We start from the raw sequence: 23550 nt of genomic DNA on the forward strand, positions 1-23550 counted from the left end.
GAGTGGGCGGGGCTCCTGACACCGGAGCCTGCTCGCTGGCCTGCTGCGCTCCCCAATCCTGGCTGCAGGGCTTACTCGGTGCGACGTCGGACAAGTTGCTTAAACATCCTTCCACCTGTTACATGCCAATAGTAACTCCTAACCCCAGGCCTGGCTGGGAGAGGGGGGTCTCCCCCACCCCAGGCGGAGCTGAGCCCGTGCTCCCTGGTGAGGGGTCTGAGGATGGCCAGCTGGCAGCCCCTCTCCTGCACAGTTTAGCTTTGCTTCCAGAGCCGGTGAACACGAGGCTGGCTGAGCTCATGCTGGGGGGGGGGGGGGGGGGGGCGGTGCCGGGTGTGGGCCCCAAAGTTGGTTCCAGGGTCATGGGATCACTTCTGGCAACTTTCCTTCCCCCTGGTGCACCCCAGCTGAATGAGTGAATTTGGGGCTTTGTTAAATTATTTTTAATATACAAGCCTCTGGTCCTTGGAGACCCCAGTTTGAGTGCCTGCAGGCAGACTGGCTCGGTCCTAAAGCCTGAGGTGCTCTCCCTGAGCGGGGCTGCTGCTCTCAATCGGCTCCTAACCTCTCTCCCCTCTCAGACCATCAGTGCTACAACGGCTCGGGCACGGACTACCGAGGGACGGCGAGCACCACCAAGTCAGGGCACCAGTGCCAGCCGTGGGCTCTGCAGCACCCCCACAGCCACCACCTGAGCAGTGCAGACTTCCCGGAGCTCGGCGGGGGGCACGCCTACTGCCGGAACCCCGGAGGGCAGATGGAAGGCCCCTGGTGCTTCACGAAGAATAAGAACGTGCCCATGGAGCTGTGCGACGTGCCCCCGTGCAGTAGGTTCTCTCTGTTGCGTGCACTTGGTTTGCCCTGGCCCAGGGGCTAGTGCTGTCACCGCCCCCTCCATGGCCACGATCGCTTGTTTTATGTAAAACTGTTGCTGGTTATAAAAGTAATAGCTGGTCATTATAGCACGTTTTACATCATAGAAAAGTCTGAAGAGTCATGTGCAAATCACCCCTAATTTCCTCACTGTTTGCATTTGGCTCCTGTCAGCCCTTTTCCTGTGCATGGTCCTGGGACATTCAGTTTGCATCTTGCTTCTCCATCAACATTATTACGTGGCATTTCCCAGTGTTAGCGGGGCCCCGGGAGGCAGCTCCTCGCCGGGGTCTGACCCGGCCCTGCCTGGCCTCCCCAGCTCCCACGCAGCTCAGCAGAATGAGAGAAAATTAGAACCTGTATCCCTTACCCACTGGCCCTGCAGTTTCTCTGTTGGATTATGAGGAGGAGAAGACCTTGGCATTAACGGTTGCAAACTCTGCAAACATTATCCCGTATTCCCACCTTTCCTCCCACCAGCTCCACTCGGTTGGAACCCTGTGATTGGGCTGCTCCTGAGCTTTCCATTTTGGAGCCTGGAGTAGAGGGTTGGAGGGAAATCACCAGGGGAAGACTGATCGAGAGGCAGTGGGTGAAGCACACCGCGGCTCACCAGCCGCCCAGAAGCCTCTGCCAGCAGCGGTGAGGCTGGCCTGCCTCCAGCCTGCAGCGATGGCGGGGCCCGCCTCCAGCCTGCAGCGATGGCGGGGCCTGCCTCCAGCCTGCATACTGCGCTGCGGGTCCAGACCTGGCACGCCCACCGCTTGGCCGCTCAGCACATCTTCAGCAGCATGTTCACTTCAGAGTAAACGTCAGGCGTGGAGATGTCAGTTAGATTACCGCACAGCTACGCTGTGAGGGCTACAGGGTCTGAGTGTCCTGCAAGGATGTGCATGATTGGTTCAGGAGCAGGAGCAAGTTGCAGGCCATTAGCTGTGTTCTGTCCCTCCCCCGTCTTACCTCCTTTCTCTTCCCTTTCTGTTTTCAGAAAAACAAAAAGAAAGAAAGCTCTGTGTGTGTGTGCATGCATGTATGTGTGCGTGTGTGTGTGCATGCTTGCACATGCACATAAGCCCTATATTTCAGGGTGAAGTTTGGGGAAGATGCTCATCAAACTTTTAGCAGTGATTTCCCATGACTTACAGATACATTAAAATATAAAACGTTTTTATAATGAGTAGTTATTACTTTTGTAGTTACAACAAAATCAAAACATAAAGGAAAAAAATGCATGTTCTTTGACCCAGCAATCGCAGGGATCTTATATTGCAGAAATATTTGTAGCTAGAGGGCAGAAATGCCAGGATATTTGTTACAGAATTACTTGTAATGGCTGAATAAGCAGCAGACAAGTTGTTTGCCTGTAGGGGCTGGTGGTACACAGGCTAATGCATGGCCACTAGGGGGCGCCCGGAGCTGTCTGTCCTGAGAGCAGCGCCAGGTCCATTTTTCTGCCACAAAACCAGAAGCGGGATGCGGACGATGTGACTCTATGAACTCAAACTTCTATTTTATGAAACGGACGCTTCTATGTATAAAAATAGTTGAATATTGTTATTCCATGTTCAACTTAAAGTCAGGGGGACAGCAACCTCTTGGCCGTGGCATAGCCTTTGGTGACGTGGGCTGTTAGGACTAGTACAGCTGTTAACACGCATGGCTGGTTGTGATTTTATTTGTTTGTTTATTTTGTTAATCCTCTCCGAGGATATTCTCCCCATTGATCTTTAAGGAGAGTAGATGCGGGGAGGGATTGGTTGCCTCCTGCACACACCGACTGGGACCAGGGGTCGAGCCTGCCACTGAGGTACGTGCCCCTGACCAGGCTCAAACCCCAGATCCCTCAGCCTGTGGGCCGGCACTCTAACCACTGAGCCACACCGGCTGTAATTTTAAAAAGATAACGATAAGATAAATGTCATGCTCGCGTTTGGGCGGGCTCACACCTCTGACGGTGGCCTGAGGCTGTGGGTGCTCCCCGAGCCCTGGTGATGAAAATTGAGTTGCACTGCCCGGGGCTTCTAGACCACCTGCTCCCGGAGGCCCGGAGCGGCCTGTGTGGCCTTATTTCATTTGGGAGCCCGGAGGCCAGGCCGGGTCTGGGACACAGCTGTGTGACTGTAGTGGCGGTAGAGGTGGGTTAGCTCCTCCAGAGACTGTGTTGGCCAGAAACTGCTTGTCACCTTTCAGGTGGAGAGCTCATTGTCCACTCGTCACAGGCACCACGCCCATGTGCAAACTCTAGGGCCGCTGCTCCTGGCCCTGCAGCGGGGGCAGAGTGCAGCTCCCCTCCTGGCCCTGCAGGATGGCGCTTCCGGATTCTGTGCCCCTGCTGCCTGGGTCCCTGGTTGGTCGGTGCCACTTAAATGCTCTTCTAGTCATTGTCCTAAGAGAACATACTGATATTAAAAAATGTGGCCCCTCCTAGTGTACGGGATGAAGAACAGGTCATTTCTAATCCCAGTCCTGAGCTTCCTTCACTAAGGACATGGGTTCATGAACATGAACCTGGCCGCAGCTGTCTCCAGGGGGGTGCGCAGGAAAAGCGGGGGCGGGAGCTGGGAGCCACCTGTCGGTGCCCGCATTCCCATTGCTCCCAGGGGTGGCTCAGGGCCCATTCCGCAGTGTAGTGTGCATCGCCCTTGCTTTTCAGGCTGGGCTGTAATTTTGTCCTTTGTGCAGCTGACCCGATACCCTCATGTGCTTAAATGTTGCAGTTGGAGGTGGGGGGGGGGGCTGTTAAAGGCGATGTTTTCTGAAGCTCACGGATGCCTTGCCGCCCACAGGCCCCCAGGACGGCAGCAGGATGGGCATCCTGTACATCCTGGTGCCCAGCATCGCCATCCCCCTGGTGGTCGCCTGCCTCTTCTTCCTGGTCTGCATGTGCCGCAACAAGCAGAAGGCGTCGGCCGCTGCGCCCCCGCGCCGGCAGCTGATGGCGTCGCCCAGCCAGGACGTGGAGCTGCCCCTCATGGGCCCGCACAAGCAGGTCTCCCCGCCCCTCTGCCTGCCGCCGGCTTTCTTGCCGAGCTCCACGCTCCACACTTACCTCTTCCACTGCCTTTCATTCTGTTGTTTCTTCTCTGAAACATGCCAGCACGTTGGTGGCCTTGGAGAATGCGTAGTGGGCGTTGGAACTCCCGTCCTGGCAGCGGGCTGCGCCCTCGGCCCGAGCCCACTGAGCCGCCCTCACACGAGAGCTTCCGCTGTGCCCACCGAGCACCAGAAGGCTTGGCAGGGCCCCACCACCTGAGGTCAAAATGGCATTTTTAAGGGGCTGGGCCTGCTTCCCGCTCAGTTGGGGTGTGGTTGGTTTGCTTGGGTGCGTGTGATTTTCAGCGAAGGATGGCACCAACTGTCTTTTTTTTTAAAATATATTTTATTGATTTTTTACAGAGAGGAAGGGAGAGGGATAGAGAGTTAGAAACATCGATCAGCTGCCTCCTGCACACTCCCTACTGGGGATGTGCCCGCAACCAAGGTACATGCCCTTGACCGGAATCGAACCTGGGACCCTTGAGTCCGCAGGCTGACGCTCTATCCACTGAGCCAAATCAGTTAGGGCTGGAGCCAACAGTCTTGTAGAGGAAGTGGGGACAGTCCCCACCCCAGTGGGTCAGGATGGTGAGGACCAAAAGCAGTGCCAGTCTCTCCCTGGTGCTTGGCCGCTCCACCTTGGGGGGCCGCGGACTCTGAAGGGGAGGGGCTCCTTCAGCTCTGTTTCCAGGGGCCATGTAGTGCTCAGGGCAGGAGTGGGTGGCTGGACCGCAAGGGGGACATGGAGTCCCTTGGGGCCAGGGAAGCTCCCAGAAGGATGGGGGCCAGACACAGAAGGGCGAGAACCGTAGAAGCTGAGGTGCAGGTTCGCATGGATTTCACTCACGTGGTGCGTCCGTGGAAAATTACCTAATTGAGAGGCAGCACCAGGAGAGCAGCCGGGCGGGCTCTGAAAGTGCAGAGGTCACTGCCCACGGGGGCTGGAGAGAGAGCCAGGTCTCCCCGGGTGAGGGACGCCTGCGCTCGGCTTGGTTAGCACGCAGCGAACAGGTGTGCACGCACCGCTGCCTGGTGCTCCGCGGCTCTCGGGGCATCCTTTGCAGCCTGATGGGGATCCGTGGAAGGTTTCAGGCAGCTGGTGCCAGGAGGGCGTGCTTAAGAGCAGAGAGCAGTGTGGGGGCAGGGAGCCAGGAGCAGGCAGGGGAGCAGGTGCCCCCCAGCCCCCAGAACTCCCCTCCTCCCTCGGGTTGCAGTGGCAGGAACGTCTCACCGGCTTCTCTTCCTGCAGGCCAAGCTCAAGGAGATCAGCCTGTCCTCCGTGAGGTTCATGGAGGAGCTCGGGGAGGACCGCTTCGGGAAGGCGTACCGAGGTCGCCTGCTGGGCCCCGCGCCCGGGGAGCCCGCCCAGGCCGTGGCCATCAAAACGCTGAAGGACAAGGCGGAGGGGCCGCTGCGGGAGGAGTTCCGGCACGAGGCCTTGCTGCGTGCGCGCCTGCAGCACCCCAACCTCGTCTGCCTGCTGGGCGTGGTGACCCAGGGCCAGCCGCTCAGCATGGTCTTCAGCTACTGCCCGCAGGGCGACCTCCACGAGTTCCTGGTCATGCGCTCGCCGCACTCCGACGTGGGCAGCACGGACGACGACCGCACGGTGAAGTCGGCCCTGGAGCCGCCCGACTTCGTGCACGTGGTGGCGCAGATCGCGGCCGGCATGGAGTACCTGTCCAGCCACCACGTGGTGCACAAGGACCTGGCCACCCGCAACGTGCTCGTGGACGACAAGCTGAGCGTGAAGATCTCGGACCTGGGGCTGTTCCGCGAGGTGTACTCGGCCGACTACTACCAGCTGCTGGGCAGCGCGCTGCTGCCGGTGCGCTGGATGTCGCCCGAGGCCATCCTGTACGGCAAGTTCTCCGTGGACTCGGACATCTGGGCCTACGGTGTGGTCCTGTGGGAGGTGTTCAGCTACGGCCTGCAGCCCTACTGCGGGCACTCCAACCAGGACGTGGTGGAGCTGGTGCGCGGCCGGCAGCTGCTGCCCTGCCCCGACGACTGCCCCGCCTGGGTGTACGCCCTGATGGTTGAGTGCTGGAGCGAGTTCCCCGGCCGGCGGCCGCGCTTCAAGGACATCCACAGCCGGCTCCGCGCCTGGGGCGGCCTGTCCGCCTACACCAGCTCCGCGCAGACCTCGGGCGCCAGCAACGCCACGCAGACCAGCTCGCTGAGCACCAGCCCCGTCAGTGTCAGCAACGCCCGCTACGGGGTCCCCAAGCCCAAGGCTCCGCCCTTCCCGCAGCCGCAGTTCATCCCCGTGAAGGGCCCCATCCGGCCCCTGGGACCCCCTCCTCAGCTCTACATCCCCGTCAATGGCTACCAGCCCGTGCCGGCCTACGGGGCCTACCTGCCCAACTTCTACCCCGTCCAGATCCCCCTGCAGATGGCCCCGCAGCAGGTGCCTGCCCAAATGGTGCCCAAGCCCGGCTCGCACCACAGCGGCAGCGGCTCCACCAGCACCGGCTATGTGACCACCGCGCCTTCCAACACGTCCGTGGCCGAGCGCGCGGCGCTGCTGGCAGAGGGCGCGGAGGACACGCGGGACGGCCCTGAGGACGGCGCCCAGAGCCCCGTGCCCGAGGCCGCGGAGGAGGAGGACGGCTCCGTCCCGGAGACCGAGCTGCTGGGGGACAGTGACCCTCTGCAGGTGGAGGAGGCCGAGGCCCAGCTGGAAGCCTGAGGGTCAGGACTGCGGGGCTCGCTCGTGGGAAACTTCAGCCACTCGAGAAGTGAGCCCCAGCGCCCCGCCCGGGCTGGTTGGCGCCCCGCCAGGTGAAGTCACTCCGCCGCGCGCTCTGCCCAGAGCTGCGCTGTGGCCACCCTTGGGCTTTGAGCCTGTGGCGCCGGGTGAACGGTGACGCCAGGTCGTCTGCATTTTCCCGAGGAGGGGTCGCGGGCATTGCCCGTGCTCTGAAGGGAATGGGTGGCGTCTGCCCACCTTGTTGCATGTGGATCCAGTGTTGCAAAACTTCGCGACAGGCCTGGCCAGGCAGCCGGCTGGTGGCGGATGGAGGAGCTGCTTTCTCGCCGCTGCCCGCCAGTTTTAGCCCCTTCAGCCCCGAGAGTAGCGGGAACAGGGCGCTGCCTCCCCGCCAGGCCTGGTGAGCAAGGCTTCTGGAACCGGAGTCCCATTTTAAAACACAACGTGCCTTAAAAAACCAACGCGATGTTGTATTTTGTGAAGTGGTTTTGGTTGCCTTGTGTGTGTGTGTGCCCGCTGTCCTGGCTTTCAGGGGAAGTGGGGCTGGGCCCGGAGGAAGCCATGTTGTGAGAGCACAGTGCTGTTTGTGTCCTCGGAACCCTGTGCAGACCTTCAGTGTAATTTATGTGGGTTTTGCAGGCTATTTTCATTGCAGTATTTTGACCCTAAAATGAGTTAGTAATATAACTGTTTACCTTACCCACCTGGGATGCCACCTGATTGTATTTGGCTGCTGTCTGTAGCGATGTGAGAGGTCCGTTCATTTCAGAGCTCCTGTGAGAAGGCCTGCAGGCACCGCGGACTGGCACAGCTGGGGTAGCCAGGCCAGCAGGCACCACGGACTGGCACTGCTGGTGTAGCCAGGCCTGCAGGCACCGCGGACTGGCACAGCTGGTGTAGCCAGGCCAGCACGCACCGTGGACTGGCACAGCGCCGCCTATGACTCCACACCGGTGTAGCCAGTGAAGGACAGCCACGCTTCCGGCTCTGCAGGCTGTGAGGATGTCAGGCAGCTGGTAGTGCTGGGAGGGGGATGCCCACCGGTGGCAACGTGGGCTGAGCCCTTTGCAGCCTCGGGGGGCTAGCCTGCAACCTCGAACTCATGTGAATGTGGATGTATGTTGGTAAATAAATGATGGAAACAAGTTCTGTTGCTTTCTCTGTGAAGGTTTTGGGGGTGAATTACTTGGTGACCTGAAGGAGGTCTTTGGTTTTAAACTTATTCCCTCCTGAGGCCCCAGGACCCCTTTTCGGACCTGGAGCCTGGTTCTCGCCAGGGCCCTGGGGCCTGAGGCCGTGGGGACGGGCCTCCTTCACCGCCGCCGGGCGGGCAGCTGGGCCGAGTGCGCCTGGGCCAGGGTCGCCTGGGGTCAGTGGCTCCCGGGCTTCCAGTCAGGGCTGGTGGCAGCCACCCCGGGGGAGGCCTGGGGAAGCTGCTGCCAGCAGGCAAAGGCCCCTGCTGCCCAGGGCCTGCCGCCCTGCTCGGCCTGCGGGTTTCTCTGTTGCTGGAGTGGACCCCACGGAGGGCCCGGCGGGCTTGGGGAGGGATTTGCCTCCTGTTGGTGCAGTGGGTCTGGAGCCGCAGCAGTACCTTCCCTGCGCCCAGGCCACGGGGTGGGGCTAGGAAAGTGCCTTCTGAACAGATGCCCGGAGGGTGCTATGCTGTGGTCAGGCCCACTGACTGCACGGAGCACAGCATTGCCTGGTCCCCACGGCCCAGCATCTGGGGCGTGTCCTGCACCCCCACCCACGGCTTCGGTGAGCAGCATGCTGCTGGGGATACAGCCCACACAGGTGATGCAGCAGGGTCCTCCAGCCAGGCCTGGCCTTTCCCTGCTGGGCGGGCCCCGGCCCCTCCTGGCAGGTGCGGCCCAGCTGTCGGGAGGCGCGGGGTCGGATGCAGCCGCTTCTCATTCCCACTCACCTGGGAGAGGAGCTGACCTCTGATGCGGTCCACCTGGTGGTTTAACGGTGCGGTTGGGACCTGAGATTAAAAATGGGAGACAGCCCTTCAGCACTCGCCATGGGCATGTCAGGGCAGTCGGCCCCAGGTGGGCACCCCTCTCCCTCTGCCGCAGCCTCCCCCACCTCCCCTACTCCCCACCCCCTGTGCAGGCCCCAGCAGAGCTGTCGGAGACTACAGGGATGGCTGGGGAGGGCTGCTGGCGGAGCAGGGCGGGTTTTAAGGTGGGGATATTTGTCTGGGCTCAATACAGCTCATTCTAAATGTGAAACCCAGATGCGGGGGTGGGGGTGGGGTGGGGGGGGGGAATGGGAGCCGCTGAGCAAAGTAACTGCTGGGAGGCTGCGGAGCAACCAGCTTAGAGCTGATGTGGGCACTCGGACTAACCCCTCAGGGCACCCAGAGCCCACCTGCCCTGGTCAGCCCTCAAGAGCGCCGTTGGCACAGCGCCTGGCCCTCGTTCCAGGCCATGAGGCGGCCGAGGCCCCGACGCCTGCCTCCCCTCCACTGCGGAGACGTCGGAGCCACGACCGGCTCCTCGGACTGAGGTGAGGGGTTTGACTGAACACTCGTGTCCGACAGCTTCCCACCGAGTCAGGGAAGCCTCGTGGTCTCGATCGGGAACCACTTGGGACGCACTTTAAACCTGCAGGTTCGCGCCAGCGGCCCCGGACAGCGCGATTGCACAGCGAGGCTGAAACAAACCCAACAGTGTTGGTCGATGTGCGGAAACATTTAATACCTTTTCTGAGATGGAACTTTCAGAAGGTTGTGCCGAAGTAAATGCACTTCAGTGTGGCCTTCCCGGGCCAGGCCCGCTGCCCTCAGCCCCTGCGCTCTCGTGTCCCAGCCACGGGGTGGGGGGCGGTGGGGGGGGTTCCCGGCGGGGTCGGGCTGGGTTTAGGTAGAGAAGGCCTGGGCTTCGGCTGCTAGACCTGCCCCGAGGACGGGGGCCTCCTCGGCAGTGCTCACGGTCACCGAGCCGTCGCCTCTGCGTGGTTACTGCGCAGGAGCATCCGTGGTCCTGAGGTTTGGCGGGAAGACCCTCTGCCCCTCTGCTCCCCGCCCCACACCCGCCCCCCAAGTACACCTGCTGTGGCTTCGATGGATCTTCCTGGGTTACTGGCGCGTTGACTCCACTCCACCTACGTGGTGACCTGCACAAATGGTTCCTGCCTCACTCGCTCAGGGAGCCGCGGGCCGTGGGCCCTGCGGGTGTGAGGGCGCAGCTGGAGGGGAGGGGGCAGCTGGGAGCCCTCGCCACGCCCTGTGTGCACCGCGGGTGCGTGACGGGCAGCGTCCCCGACCTCATTAGTATTATTTTTGCACAATTTGTCCTGTTCGTTGTCTTTCCCAGGCTGCAGTGTTAAGGGTTTAATGAGAAAGTCACCCAGAAAGAGATTTAAAACCATCCCTGGAGGCTGCAGGAGCCACGGGGGAGGCTGCAGACTGGCGTGAAGTTCGTCTGAGAGAGGGTCTTAGGGTGCAAGTGCCCCCCCCCGCCCCCCCCCCCCCCGTTCCAGCCCCGTCCGGCCCTCCCACACCGAGCCACACCTCGTTCCCAGTCTCCCCTGGTGACACCCACCCCCCAATGAGGAGTTAGTTCTGGGCCCCAGGAAAGCCCTTCCTTCTCTCCAGGGGGCCACCCCGGGGCTCCCCTCGTCTCCCTGGGTCTGAGGAGCAGGAGCCGCGCCTGGAGTCCACCTGGGTCTCCCTCCGAGCAGAGCGGGCGCGCCAGTCCTCCGGGGGTGCTGGGGGCGCTGCGGGCTGTGCGCAGTCGCGGGCCTTCCACCACTGACCTCCCCAGCAGCGCGGGTGGCTCGGGGCCCTCGCCGGACTCCCCGGACTCACCACGTTCGTGTTGATTTAACTGGACGTCCACGTCTAAGGGTGTCAGCGGAAAACATCACTTAGATGGAGTGGTTGAGGTTGCGGCCAAGTTCTATGAATGTTGAATTTGTTCATACGGCCTTTCAACAGTCTTAGCCGCACTGCGGGCCGGATTCCTGGGGAGCAGAGGGGAGCACCGTCCCACTTCCTCAGAGGACGGGGCTAAGCAGGAAACAGGGTGACGAGGGCACGGCGCTGGCCGAGTTAGGGCCCCGAGGGCGGAGCCCGCCTGCGGCCACGGCCAGGGCCCCGGGGACGTTAGGTCAGCATCCTGCGTGCCACGCCGGCTTCGCGGCCTGAGCGCGGTCATGGTCTGCAGGATTTCAGACGTAAGCCTAGGCTACCGGCTCTGACTCTGAAGCGCTGAGACTCTCAGGGTGACCTCCCCAAGCCAGGGGCACCTCCGCATCAGCCTCGGTCTGATTCAAAAGCAGAAAGCAGGTGTGTATGGGACAGAGGGGCCTGTCGGGCGGGCATTCCGGCAGAGACTACCCCTTAGTGACTGTCCCCACACAGCCAGAGGCCCTCCCCTCCCTGCGCAGAGGGGCCACGGAAAGATGGATCGGAACACAAGGCCAGCCGAGGGCAGCTATGGGTGTGGGTGCAGCGGACGGGCACAGGGCGGAGCGGAACCCACCCTCCCCGTCCTCCCCACCTTCCCCGTCCTCCCCACCCTCCCCACCCTCCCATCCTCCCCGTCCTCCCCACCCTCCCCATCCTCCCATCCTCCCCGTCCTCCCCACCCTCCCCACCCTCCCCGTCCTCCCCACCCTCCTCAAGGCAGGGCAGGAGCAGGAGCAGGTGCCCCCCATGTGGGCTGTCTCGGCCCCATTTCCAGCACCCAGCGCATAGGGACAGCAAAGTCGCCCGCTAAGACCCCTAAGCAGACACGTCCCAGGCTCTCTCCTCTGACCTAATCTCATGGGACTAAGGGCGGCATCATCTCCTGACAGCAGAGGCGAGTGACCCATGTCCCCTGATTTCTCACCAGTGAGGACATCAGACTCACTGCAGCCAGGACGCCACTGCCCGGGGACTCCCACTGCTCCCGGTCCATCGGGACCTGGAGAGCCTTTCGGAGGAGCAGAGGGGTCTGTGGCCGAGGGTGACTGGGGAGCCCGCAACGCAGGTCTGAGCCCGGACATCTCCGCGCCACACACCGGAGCCAGGATTGCTCTCAGGAGCCGACCCACGGCTCCCTCTCCTCGCCAAAGTCCCAACTGTGCCGTTTTCCTCTTTGTTTGGCAACAGAAATTAATAGACATATTTGGCGTGCTGGCTGTTTTGTTAAGCTCACCTGTATACACTGCTCGCAGCCCACCCATCAGGCCTGTAATTTCCTCTCGTGGAGACACTAAACTACACTTAGGTTAAACCAGGTGTTTCTCTAAGATTTTTTCCTTTCCCTCCCCCAGGTGAGGGCTGGCCTGGCTCAGGCTCAGACCTGTGCCACCTTTCCCAGGAGCTGAGCTTCTCACCGAGAAACCCCACTCCCCACAGAACCGCGGGGGGGGGGGGGGGGGCGGGGAGACCTGTTCCCACTGCCGCAGGGGAAACTGAGGCCGGAGGACTCCGGCCGCCCAGCGCTCGTTTAGGGAAGCGGGCACTGAGCCCGGGTGGCAGCTTTGGGGGCGGGGACAGGAGTGCAGCGGCCAGGCCTGCTCCCACCCCCGGGTGCCGTGGAGTGGGTGGGGAGGCCTCCTGCAGCTGAGCCCGGTCTGAAGTGGGGGGTGGGCACTCCTCCCAGGTGGCCGGCTCCCTGGTTCCGCCGGAGGCTGTGGCCCCCAGAGCAGGGTCTGCGCAGGGCGGGTCCCCAGGAAAAAGGCCCGCCCCCGCTCCCCCCCCCCCCCCCAGATGTGGCCCATTTATTTCCTCTCCATCAGTTACGTGGTGCTCATTTGACAGGAAACCCACTCGGTAGAGAAAATGAACTTCATGATTTTGTTACCTCCGCGGGGAAGCTTCTTTCCTGAGTCGGAAGGTTCTTCTGAAAGTGGCCTCGGCGCCTCCTTTGCTGTTGCGCTTTACAGTTTTGCGTCTTACGCCCCATGTGACAGAGCTCAGCGGGCCCCGCATTCCGGGTGCGAGGCCTGACCCTCCAGGAGCTGAGAGCAGAGCCCAGCGGGGGGCGGGGGGGGGGGGAGAGAGTAAACTGCCCCCCGGAAGGCCCAAGTATCACCAACATGAGGTGCTCCCCGGGAAAACCAAAATCTTATTTTTAAAGCGCCCAGGTTTAAATGCAGTTTTAGACATTTAACTGCTCTAATTTTTAAAGCTGTCTCTGGGGGAATTTTTAAAGATATGTTTGTATTGATGTTTAGAGAGAAGGCAGAGGGCGAGAGAGGAACATGGACCAGCTGCCTCCTGCACGCCCCCTGCTGGGGGCCGCCCGGGAAACCCAGGCATGTGCCCTGACCGTGACCTCCTAGTTCATGGGTGGACGCTCAACCTCTGAGCCACAGCAGCTGGGGCGAACGAGGAATGCTCTTTAAGAAAACATCCAGAACCCTCCTAACGTTCTTAACCACAGATGCTAGCACTTACCAGTCACAAACTCTTCAGAGACCAGCGCATTTCCTACGCTTGGCTGTGATTTTAAACCATCTTTACGCTCATGTGGAAGGACTGAGAGGGGGCGCCCTGTTCCGCCTCCACGCTCACCCCTCCCGGCACCGGCCGGAGCGCCCGGGGGGCTGCCACCCTGGGTGCCCCCTGCCGCTGTGGAGGGGGCCGCGCAGGCGCCGCGCTGGGGCAGGACCGTGACCTGTTACCCACCTGAAGTCCAAGTGCCTGCGGCTTCGAAAGCGCAGACTCACAACGGCGGGTTGGAGGACGCGAAGGTCGACAGACGGGAGAGGCGGCAGCGAGAGGAGGAGCCTGGTGGTGCCGCAAACCCACCTTGCCCACTGGGGCCGGCACGGGGTTCTGAGGGGCTGGGGGAGCGGGTACAGGAGGTGCTGGTGGGGCAGGTTGCGATGGGAGGACCCCAACTTGGCCATTTATGGTGAAGGCTGTCAGCACCGATCTTCCTGGACAGCAGCCCCCTGGCTTCCTGTGCTCAGGCCCCCGTCCTGGCCTGGCCCTTCGGTTCCATGGGGGGAGGGGCCACCCGCGGTCCTGGTGCGGCTGGGTGCTCTCCTGGGCACCTGCCTCGCCGCCGGCCCCGAGGTGCTGGTTCTGCAGTCACAGCCCAGGGAGCTGGGAGCTGGCGGGCCCGTTGTTTCCTTTCTTCCCTGCGGACAGATCGCCCGAGGTCCCGTAGTCTCTGGCGACAACAGTGCCAGCTCAGTCACTCCCTCGCTCACGCTTGCTGTCCTTCTCCCTCTCTCCCCACTTGCCTCCCACTCTGTGTCCAGGAAACCCAGTGTAGAGAGATGCCTGGTGGATGTTCAGCCAAGGATGTCAACCACGCCCGTGGGCTGCTCAAGCTTGGCGTTCAGGGGAATAAGGTCGAGCTGGAAATGTACATTCGGGAGCCGTCCACACAGACATGGCAATCCGACCCATGGCTGGAGAGGGAGCACCAAGGGAGGTCAGTGTGGCTTAAAAACAGGTGTGAGAGTAGCCTTGGGGCGCCCCCTGATCGGCTCACGGAGAGGGAGGAGGGTGCTTGGGCTCAGCCGCCCTCTCTCTGTGTGGGCTTTGGGGGAGCGGGGGCGCCACTGCAGGTCTTGACGAGAGAGGCAGAGGGCTCAGGAGCAAATTAGAAGGGCAACTGAAGAGAGAGCAATGAGCAGATGTGATCCTTCACAAAGTCTCGTGTCCATGGAGACAAGAGGTTCAAGGCCCCTATGATCCTCTTGTTCTGTTAATAATCTATTTTCCTGTCTGTATTCTTCTAAGACTTTTTCTTTCCTCTTCTATTCACCAGTCTGTCAGGCTCCAGCTGAGTGAGCTGGCTGCTCCGGCTGCCATGACAAAGCACAGACACACTCGACAGCACGCACTGCCTCCCAGTCTGGAGGCTGAAGTCTGCGCCCAGGGCGCTGGCGGGCTGGTGCCTCCAAAGGACCGTGATGGGAGGGCCCGTGCCAGGCCTCTCCCCTCGGCTGTGGGCAGCGGCTTCTCCTGTGTCCTCACATCGTCTCCGCCGATTCACGTCTGTCTCTGCGCCCACACTCCCCTTCTGAAGAGGACAGTCTACTAGAGGGGACACCAGCTCCGTGTCCGCATCCGCTCATTCCATCGCAGCAAGCCTGTCTCCAACGCAGTCTCATCCTGAAGTTCTGGGAGGTAGGACTTTAGCCTTCAGTGTGGAGGGAACACAATTCGACCCATAACTCTGAGTGCGTGTCTTTAAAAGCTTTGGCATGGTGTCACCGAGCAGACTCAGCCCTGCCCGTTTGCCGGTCCGATTCCGCATTCAGGTCGGGGCGTGTCCTGTTGGCTTGGATACGTAGTCTCCATGCTCCCTTTCTCTTTTCAAGTCACTTTTTGTCACATGTCCGTCTCCTTCCGCCTGCCCTCCAAGCGCCCTCTCTTCCTCCTCACTGTTCCCTCTGTGTCTTTGCTTTATGTTCGGAGAAATTCCGTTTGCTTGGTCGTCTATGGAGACCTGCACAGAGACCGTCCTACCTTCCGTCCACGTGCTGAGCGTTAAAGACCACGTATGTCCTCTGCCAAGTCCTCTCACGCTTCGGGTGCAGCTCCTTGGGAACGGACCAGCGTGTGGGCAACTTCCTCGCCGCCCAGGGGCGCACGCCAGCCCGTCTGCGGTGCCGACCGCCTCCCTCCGCGGTGGGACCCCGTGGTGGCCGCTCCTGGCTTCCCTCCTCTGTCTCGGGACTCGGCACATCACTCTCAGGAAACGCTGTCAGAGTCTCTTACACAACCGTGAGCCTGTGTGCGGTGGACGCCAGACGTGCGTGTTTACCTCATTGGGTAGCGGCCAGCGGACTGTGGCCACAGGAGAGAACCACTCAGATGTCCCCACCTGCCCGGGCGGAGCAGCCCCTCCCCACAGTGGAGGTGGGAGCAGGGCAGCTCAGGCAGCCCCTGCCCAGCCGGGTGAGATGCCCGCAGATGCCCTCGGGACTCGGCGGCTGCTTAGAGGTGACTCTCCCAGGGTGGTGGCTGGTCTTGGCTGAGCTCTCAGCGGACCGTGTGCGCCTGGTTTGGGCTCCGGGTCTCCAGGCCAGACAAGACACCTGTGCTGTGGGCCTGGGCAGCCGCCCGCACTCGCCTGCTCCCCTGCAGACCCTGGCCACACCTGTGGCCGCCCCGCTCCAGCTCCCTGCTCTGCTGGCCTCCCTCTGAGGAAGGGAGAGAAAGAGGTCAGAGCTTGCCCCCAGCTTTCCTGAGCCTGTTTCCCACCCTGTTGGTTGCCCCTCAGCATCCAATCCCCACCTCTCCTTCCCAGTATCCCTGAGTTTCGGTTGAGAATCCACGTGGGCCTGGAGACGCCGGCTCCGCCTGGGCTGCAGGAGCAGAGCGGCTGGCCTGGGCAGCCTCCCGTGGAGTCGGTCAGGGACAGGCACGTGTCGGAACTGCTGGAGGGTCTCCCTCTCACCGCCTTTCTGGGTGTGTCAGCAGCATGTGGAGCCCCCGCAGCCGTCACCATGGAAGCCACTGAGGTTGAATCAACTGTGTGAAGACAGAGCTGAAAGTCCCGGATGCAGAGGTGCCTGGTGACGTTGTTAGGCCGGGATCCACCTTTTAACGTTCAGGCTCACATATCCCCTGGCTATGTCCGCCTGAAGGGCCCACGGACCCAGCGACCCTCACATCTCCCCGGAAGCCATCACTGTCCCCCCCGACTCGTTCTCCGCCGGGTTTCCCATTGCAGGGAGGCCCACCACGTGAGCGCAGTGCTCTGCGCTGTCTCTGACCCCTGCTTCCCCGCCTTCTCCAGGTCTTGGTAAGTCATTCGGTCGTGTGTCTTCTGCTAGGAACTGCCCACGTCCCACAGTCCTGCCCGCCCTCCCGTGCAGACCGTGGTCGCTCTCATTAGATGACAGCAGCCTCCACACTGTGTCCCGTCCTCCTGGTCTTCTGGTCCATTCTCCGCACGATGGGCAGATGGACCTGCTTCGGCTGTGAATGGGCATGTCCCCTTGGTTATGGCCCTTCGCGGACGACTCGCTGTGACTCAGGTGAGTTGGGTGGATCAAAGCCTCCCGTCTCCCAGCAGGAGGGGCTGCACCTTCACGGGCCCAGGTTCTGGGTTGGACGCTGGCTTTCTCAGATACCCCCGGTGCCGGTTCCGCCCAGGACAAAAGCCGCCCCGGGGCCCGGGAAGGACGCGGGGTCAGGGCTGCTCTCTCTTGCTGACCCCTGACTTGTGTCTCCCCATCTTGTACCTTTCCTTTGAGAACACACTGCACTATTTGAGCATCGAGACGAAGAAAGCCCCTAACAGCAGCGTTCCGCTCTGGGGATGTAAACCGTAACTTTCGCCAGCCCTGATGTCCTGACTGGTGCCTCCATCACATTTCTAATTTGGTTTTAATTTGCACTTTTCTGATTGCTAGAGCGAGTGCCCACCTTTTCGTATTTCTTGACCGTCTGTGTTTTCCCCCATGAACTGAGCCATCCTGTTTTGGCCTGATTCTGCTGAGTAGCTCTTCATTTTCTAATGGCTCTATAGGAATTTTTATATATTCTTACTGTTAATCCTCAGTTGGCCAGATGAATTAAAACTATCTTTTCTAATACACTGCTTGATGTTTAACTTTATTTATATCTGTCTTACAAAACCATTTATTTTTAACGTCATTAATCAGACTTAATACCTATTCAACAATTCCTTCCCTAGCCAGATGTCCCATAGTAGCTGCCTATATTTTCTTCCAAAAATTTTTGTTTGCTTTTCACATTTAGGTCTTTAATCCATTGATAATACATGTGTGTGTGGTATGAGGCAGGAAAATAACTGTGCTAGTTTTTTCCTTAGGAGAGCCAGTTGCCCATCACTGTTCATTAGGAGTGGAGGGCTCTCTCCCAGTGAAACACACTGTTCTATGCATGGGTAGCATACATGTATGTATGACACATGTATGAATAAAAAGTCTGTTTCCAGACTGTTTTCTCCAGTGGTTGGTTTGCTACACACATTTTAAAAACAAATGCTTATTTAAGATCATAGAGCCCGCCGGCATGGCTCAGGGGTTGAGTGTCGACCTATGAACCAGGAGGTCACAGTTTGATCCCTGGTCAGGACACATGCCGGGTTGCAGGCTAGATCCCCAGCAGGGGGCGTGCAGGAGGCAGTCGATCAATGGTTCTCTCTCCTCATTGATGGGTCTGTCTCTTTCTCCCTCTCCCTTCCCTTCCTCTCTGAAATCAATAATATATATATATATATATATATATATATATATATATATATATATATTTAAATCATAGAACTTTATATTTAAGATTCCATTTGGGGGGTTTATGCTGCTCACCTATGCAAATATGTTGTGGCAGGTTGAGAAATTACGTCTTGCATCACATCAGTAACCCTGACTCACCCACCTCACACATCTGGGAGGAGAGCTCAGCAGGGCCGGCCAGCCTGGCCAGCCTTTCGTTGCACTCTCCGGGGCTAAGACCATGAGACCAGGGCCCGTTTCTCTGCCTCAAGGGCAGGGGGCACTCGGCGGTCACCTCCTAGGCAAGCAGTCAGCAAACAGTTGGTTGATAAGCAGTTCGTCTGCAAAATGAGATTTTTTTTTCTTAATATCTAAGCTATGGTAATATAAGTCTTCAGGTATTGCACCACCCGTCCTGCTTGTGTGTCCTGTCCTGTCCTCCGCTCCCCTCCCTTTTCTTTTCCAGCTCCCCAGCATTTCCTAATGCAGCGCGAGGTTTGCGGGTTAGCGTTGCAGCCTGGTGTGTGGAGCGGGTCCCTAGTCTCCAGAGCACCATGGGGCTCGCCTGGTGAGGTTGTGGCACAGCTTTGGTTAGTCTTGTTTTCTGAAATGACATGCACTTGAGAACTGAAACTGCTGTTTTTCCTTTTTCACCTTTTATATGTTGGCAATGAGACGTGAGGACACCTGCGGTTACAGCCCCAAGTACCCCGCACCCTCCATGTGCCGCGTCCATAGAGGCCCTTCCCTGCGGCCCGCGGCGCCCTTGCACGTGTGTGAGGCTTTGGCTGGGGCCTTGCTGCGGTCTCTCTCCTTGCGGGCTTTGAAGAACCAGCTGCCAGGAATCCTAGTGCCAGGGGACAGACTCTGCCAGCAGCCCGAGGGAGCGTCCCGATCCGCCTCTGACAGCCCCGGCCCAGCTCAGAGCCTGCACTTGCCTGGAGAAGCTGCGGCCGCGTGCTGTCTTGGCTGCCGGGTGGCGATCGGTGATTGCCGTGCAGCCACAGAAGCGAGTGCATTGCCTTCCAGGTGATCTCTGCCAGCCGCTCCCCGGGCTAATGCGTGTGTTGGTTGGCATGTCCCACCAGTTCCCCTGGGCTTGTGCTTCTCCACGTGAGCTGGGCTGCACGCTTGAGAGTGGTTCTGCGACCCACGGCTTCCCCCCTTCCCCTGCCTCTGCTTCCTGTGCTCGCAGAGCCGGCACGGGCTGACAGCTGGCGGGGGACCGGCGGGCCTGGCCAGCTCTGCTGTCCCCCAGCCTCCTGCGCGGGCGGCACTCAGCTGCCTCAGTGCGTGTCTGGTGAGTAAATGGGTAAATGAAACACAATTGGTATCATTTTGTTGTTGTTGTTGCCGACATTCTTGGTCTCGGGCTTGGGCAAGCGTTTTACATACGTCCTCTCCCTGGATCATTAAAATAGCTTGTTAGGCAAGTGATGTCAGTCTCGTTTCACAAGCAGGGAAACTGAGTTTCTGAAAGTTTAGTGATTGCCCAAGGTCGGGCAGAGAGTGAGTGGCCGGGCAAGGCCAGGCCTTCTCCCTGAAAACACTTAAAAATGCATGCACAGCTGTGCAGACATATTCCTGTTGGTCCATCCTCCCACCCAACATCCGTCTACCTAGCTATCCATCAGCCATAGACATTTTTAGTAAAAAGACTGACGTTCTCTTTTAAAATTTATTTATTTATTTATTAAATTGATTGGGGTGACACTGGTCAACATGATCATAAAGGTTTCAGGTGTGGGTTCTCTGTTACAAGATCTGGATGCACTGAGTGATGGTGAACCTATGACACGCGAACTCATTTTTTTGGTTGATTTTTCTTTGTTAAATGGCATTTAAATATATAAAATAAATATCAAAAATATAAGTCTTTGTTTCACTATGGTTGCAAATATCAAAAAATTTCTATGTGTGACACGGCACCAGAGTTACGTTAGGGTTTTTCAAAACGCTGGCACGCCGAGCTCGAAGGTTCGCCACCACACAGTGTCCTGTGTGCCCACCACCCACAGTCAGATCTCCTCCTGTCACCCTGTATGAGGAGGCCCTTCTCCCCACCCCCTTCCCTCTGGCAACCACCCCACTGCTGTTTGTGTTCACGAGTTTCAGTTTTATATCCCACATCTGAGTGAAATCATATGGTTTGTAGCTTTTTCTGACTGACTTAGTTCACTTAGCATAATGTTCTCAGGGCCCATCCATGTTGTTGCAAATGGCGCTATTTCATCCTTCCTTATGGCTGAGTGGTATTCCATCGTGTATATATATGTGCCACATCTTCTTTACCCAGCCCTCTATCATGGGACACTTCGGTTGCTTCCATGTCCTGACCACTGTGAATAATGCTGCAGTGAACATAGGGATGCATGTATCCTTGTGAGTACATGATTTAGAGTTTTTCTGGTATATACACAGGAATGAGATTGCGGAGTCGTGTGGTAGCTCTGTTCTTAATTTTTTGAGGAATCACCAGACTGCTTTCCATAGTGGTTGTACCATCCACATTCCCCCCAGCAGTGAACGAGGGTTCCCTTTTCCCCACAACCTCCAACACTTGTTGTTGCTTGTCATGTTGGTAATGGGCACCCCAACAGGTGTGAGGGGGTATCTCACTGTGGTTTTGATTTGCATTTCCCTAATGGCCAGTGAGAGTGAACATCTTTTCATACATCTATTGGCTGTTCGTATGCTTTCTTGGGAGAGGTGTATTTCCAGTCCTCCACCTACTTTTTGATTGGGTGGGTTGTTTGTTTGCTGTTGAGTTTTATGAGTTCTTTATATATTTTGGAAATTAAACCTTTGTTGGAGCTACTATTTGCAAATATTATCTCCCATCTGGTTGGCTGCCTCTTTGTTTTGTTGTCAGTTTGTTTTGCTGTGCAGAAGCTTTTGAGTTTGACATAGTCCCATTCATTTATTATTGCCTTTACTTCCCTTGCCTTTGGGGTCAAGTTCTCTGTGACCCAGGTCCATAAGCTTGGTACCTATGTAACTTATTGTTTTGGGTCTTATATTTAGGTCTTTGATCCATTTTGAATTAATTTTTGTACCTGAAGACAAACTGTGATCCAGTTTCATTCATTTGCAGGTGGCTTTCTAGTTTTCCCAGCACCATCTATTGAAGAGACTGTCTTTACTTTACTGTGTGTTTCTGACACTTTTGTCAAAAATTATCTGTCCATATACATGTGGTTTTATAGCTGGGCTCTTTATTCTGTTCCATTGATCTGTGTGTCTGTTTCTCTGCCAATACCATGCTGCTTTGATGATTGTAGCTCTGTAGTATATTTTGTAGTCATGTAGCGCAATAACTCCAGCTTCATTCTTTTTTCTCAGGATTGCTTTGGCTATTTGGTGTCTTTAGTGGTTTCTTACATATCTGATGATTTCTCATTCTATTTCTTAAACAAAAAATGACATTGGGATTTTGATGGGGATTGAATTAAATATGTATATTGCTTTGGGCAATATGACCCATTTTAACTATGTTGATTCTTCCAGTCCATGAACATTGGATATTTTTCCGTTTTGTTATCTTTTTCAATCTCTTCTAGTAATGCTTTGTAATTTTCAGTATATAGGTCTTTCACATTCTTTGTTAAGTTTATTCCTAGGTATTTTATTCTTTTGGTTGCAATTGCAAAAAGAATTGTTGTGGGTTTTTTTTTTCATTTCTTTTTCTGAAGTTTTATTGTTAGTATACAGGAAGGCAATGGATTTGTGCACATTGATTTTGTATCCTGCAACTTGACAGTATTTGTTTATTGTTTCTAATAATTTTTTGGTGGAGTCTTTCAGATTTTCTATATACAGAATCATGTCGTCCGCAAAAAGTGAGTTTGACTTCTTCCTTCCTTTTGGATGCCTTTTATTTCTTTCTCTTGCCTCATTGCTCTGGCTAGGACTTCCAGCACTGTGTGGAATAGGAGTGGTGAGAGTGGACATCCTTGACTTGTTCCGATCTCAGAGGGAAGATCAGTTTTTCACCATTAAGCATGAGATTAGCTGAGGATTTATGGTTTGTCACATAGGCCTTTATTATGTGAGGTACTGTCCTTCTATTCCAATTTTATTGTTTTAATCATAACTGGATGTTGCATCTTATCAACTGCTTTATCTGCATCTATTGATAAGTTCATGATTTTTATCCTTTTTTTTTTATTAATGTGGTGTAGTACATTGATTGATTTGTGTATGTTGAACCATCGTTGTGCCCCTGGAATGATCCTCACTTGATTGTGATGTATAATTTTTTGGATGCACTGTTGTATTCGATTTGCTAGTATTTTGTTTAGGATTTTTGCATCTGTTCTCATCAGATCTTGGTCTGTAATTTTCTTTTTTGTGTGTTATCTTTGCCAGGTTTTGGTATCAGAGTTAAATTGCCCTCATAGAGCTGTCAATGGAGTATTAAGGTCTCCAACTATGACTGTGTTTTGATCTGTTTCTCCCTTTAGTTCTGTGAGTAGCTGTTTTGTATATTTTGGTGCTTCCTGGTTGGGTGCATATATATTAAGAAGCCTTATGTTTTCTTGATGTAGTGTCCCCTTTATCATTACCAAGTGTCCATATTTGTCTCTCGTTATTTTCATTATCTTGAAATCTATTTTGTCAGATATAAGTATGGCTACACCTGCTTTTCTGTGGATGTTATTTGCTTGGAGAATCATATTCCACCCTTTTACATTGAATCTACCTTTGTATTTGCAGCTTAGATGTGTCTCTTATAGGCAGAATATGGTTGGGTTTTGTTTCATGATCCACTCTGCTACTCTGTGCCTCTTTATTGGTGAATTCAGACCATTTACATTTAGGGTAACTATTGATGTATGAGGCTTTCCTATAGCCATTTTATCTTTTGTTCCCTGGTGGCTTTGTGCCGCCATTGTCCTTTTCCTTTATGTTTCTGTCGTTTTTTGTTTGGTGGTGTCCCATACATCTTTCCCGTTTCCTCTTTTTTTAAGCTATATGTCCTGGTTTGAGGAATTTTGTGTGTGGTTACCATTAGGTTTATGAAGAATGAAGTTGCATATATACTGTAGGGTTTTCCCTTTTGAGTGCATCTGATCATCTTCCTTTACCAGTTCGGACCTTTCCCCTTCCCCTTGTGTGTTTTTGTTATCACAAATTATCAAATTATCCCCATTTTTTAAAATATATAATTTTATTGATTTCAGAGAGGAAGGGAGAGGAAGAGAGAGAAACATTAATGATGAGAGAGAATTATTGATTGGCTGCCTCCTGCACACCCACTACTCCTTGGCTCTTGGAGAACTTATTCCTCACAAATTATCCCTGTTTATGCTGTAATTTTTTTGGTTATCTTACTTGTAGTGTTGTGACCTTATGTTTTTTGTTTCAGGTAGAATAACTCCCTTGAGAATTTCCTGCAATGGAGGTTTTCTGGTGATAAAATCCCTCAGCTTCTGTATGTCTGGGAATGTCTTTATTTTCTCCTTCATATTTAAAGGATAGTTTTGCTGGATATATTATTCATGGCTGATAAGTCCTCTCTTTCAGACGTTTGAGTATTTGGTTCCACTCTCTTCTGGCTGGTAGTGTTTCTGCTGAGAAGTTGGAAGAAATTCCTATGGGTTTTTTTTTTTTTTTTTTTTTAAAATATATTTTATTGAGTTTTTACAGAGAGGAAAGGAGAGAGATAGAGAGCTAGAAACATCGATGAGAGAGAAACATCGACCAGCTGCCTCCCGCACACTCCCCACTGGGGATGTGCCCGCAACCCAGGCACATGCCCCCGACCGGAATCGAACCCG

General features: G+C 56.2%; 1 protein-coding gene across 1 annotated transcript in view; it reads left to right on the top strand.

The window, feature by feature from the left end:
• Nucleotides 1–6601, top strand: part of ROR2 (receptor tyrosine kinase like orphan receptor 2) — a gene marked incomplete at both ends in the record, with an annotated part of 178736 nt that extends 172135 nt beyond the window's left edge. Inside the window, 3 exons of the mRNA XM_081104226.1 lie at nucleotides 582–827; nucleotides 3660–3862; nucleotides 5159–6601. Coding sequence (XP_080960352.1) covers nucleotides 582–827; nucleotides 3660–3862; nucleotides 5159–6601 — 1892 coding nt within the window. The remainder of the gene's footprint in view (nucleotides 1–581; nucleotides 828–3659; nucleotides 3863–5158) is intronic.
• Between the last annotated feature and the right edge of the window lie 16949 nt (nucleotides 6602–23550).

The sequence above is a fragment of the Myotis nattereri genome, assembly GCF_964212035.1.
Source record: "Myotis nattereri genome assembly, chromosome: 12".
NCBI lineage: Eukaryota > Metazoa > Chordata > Mammalia > Chiroptera > Vespertilionidae > Myotis > Myotis nattereri.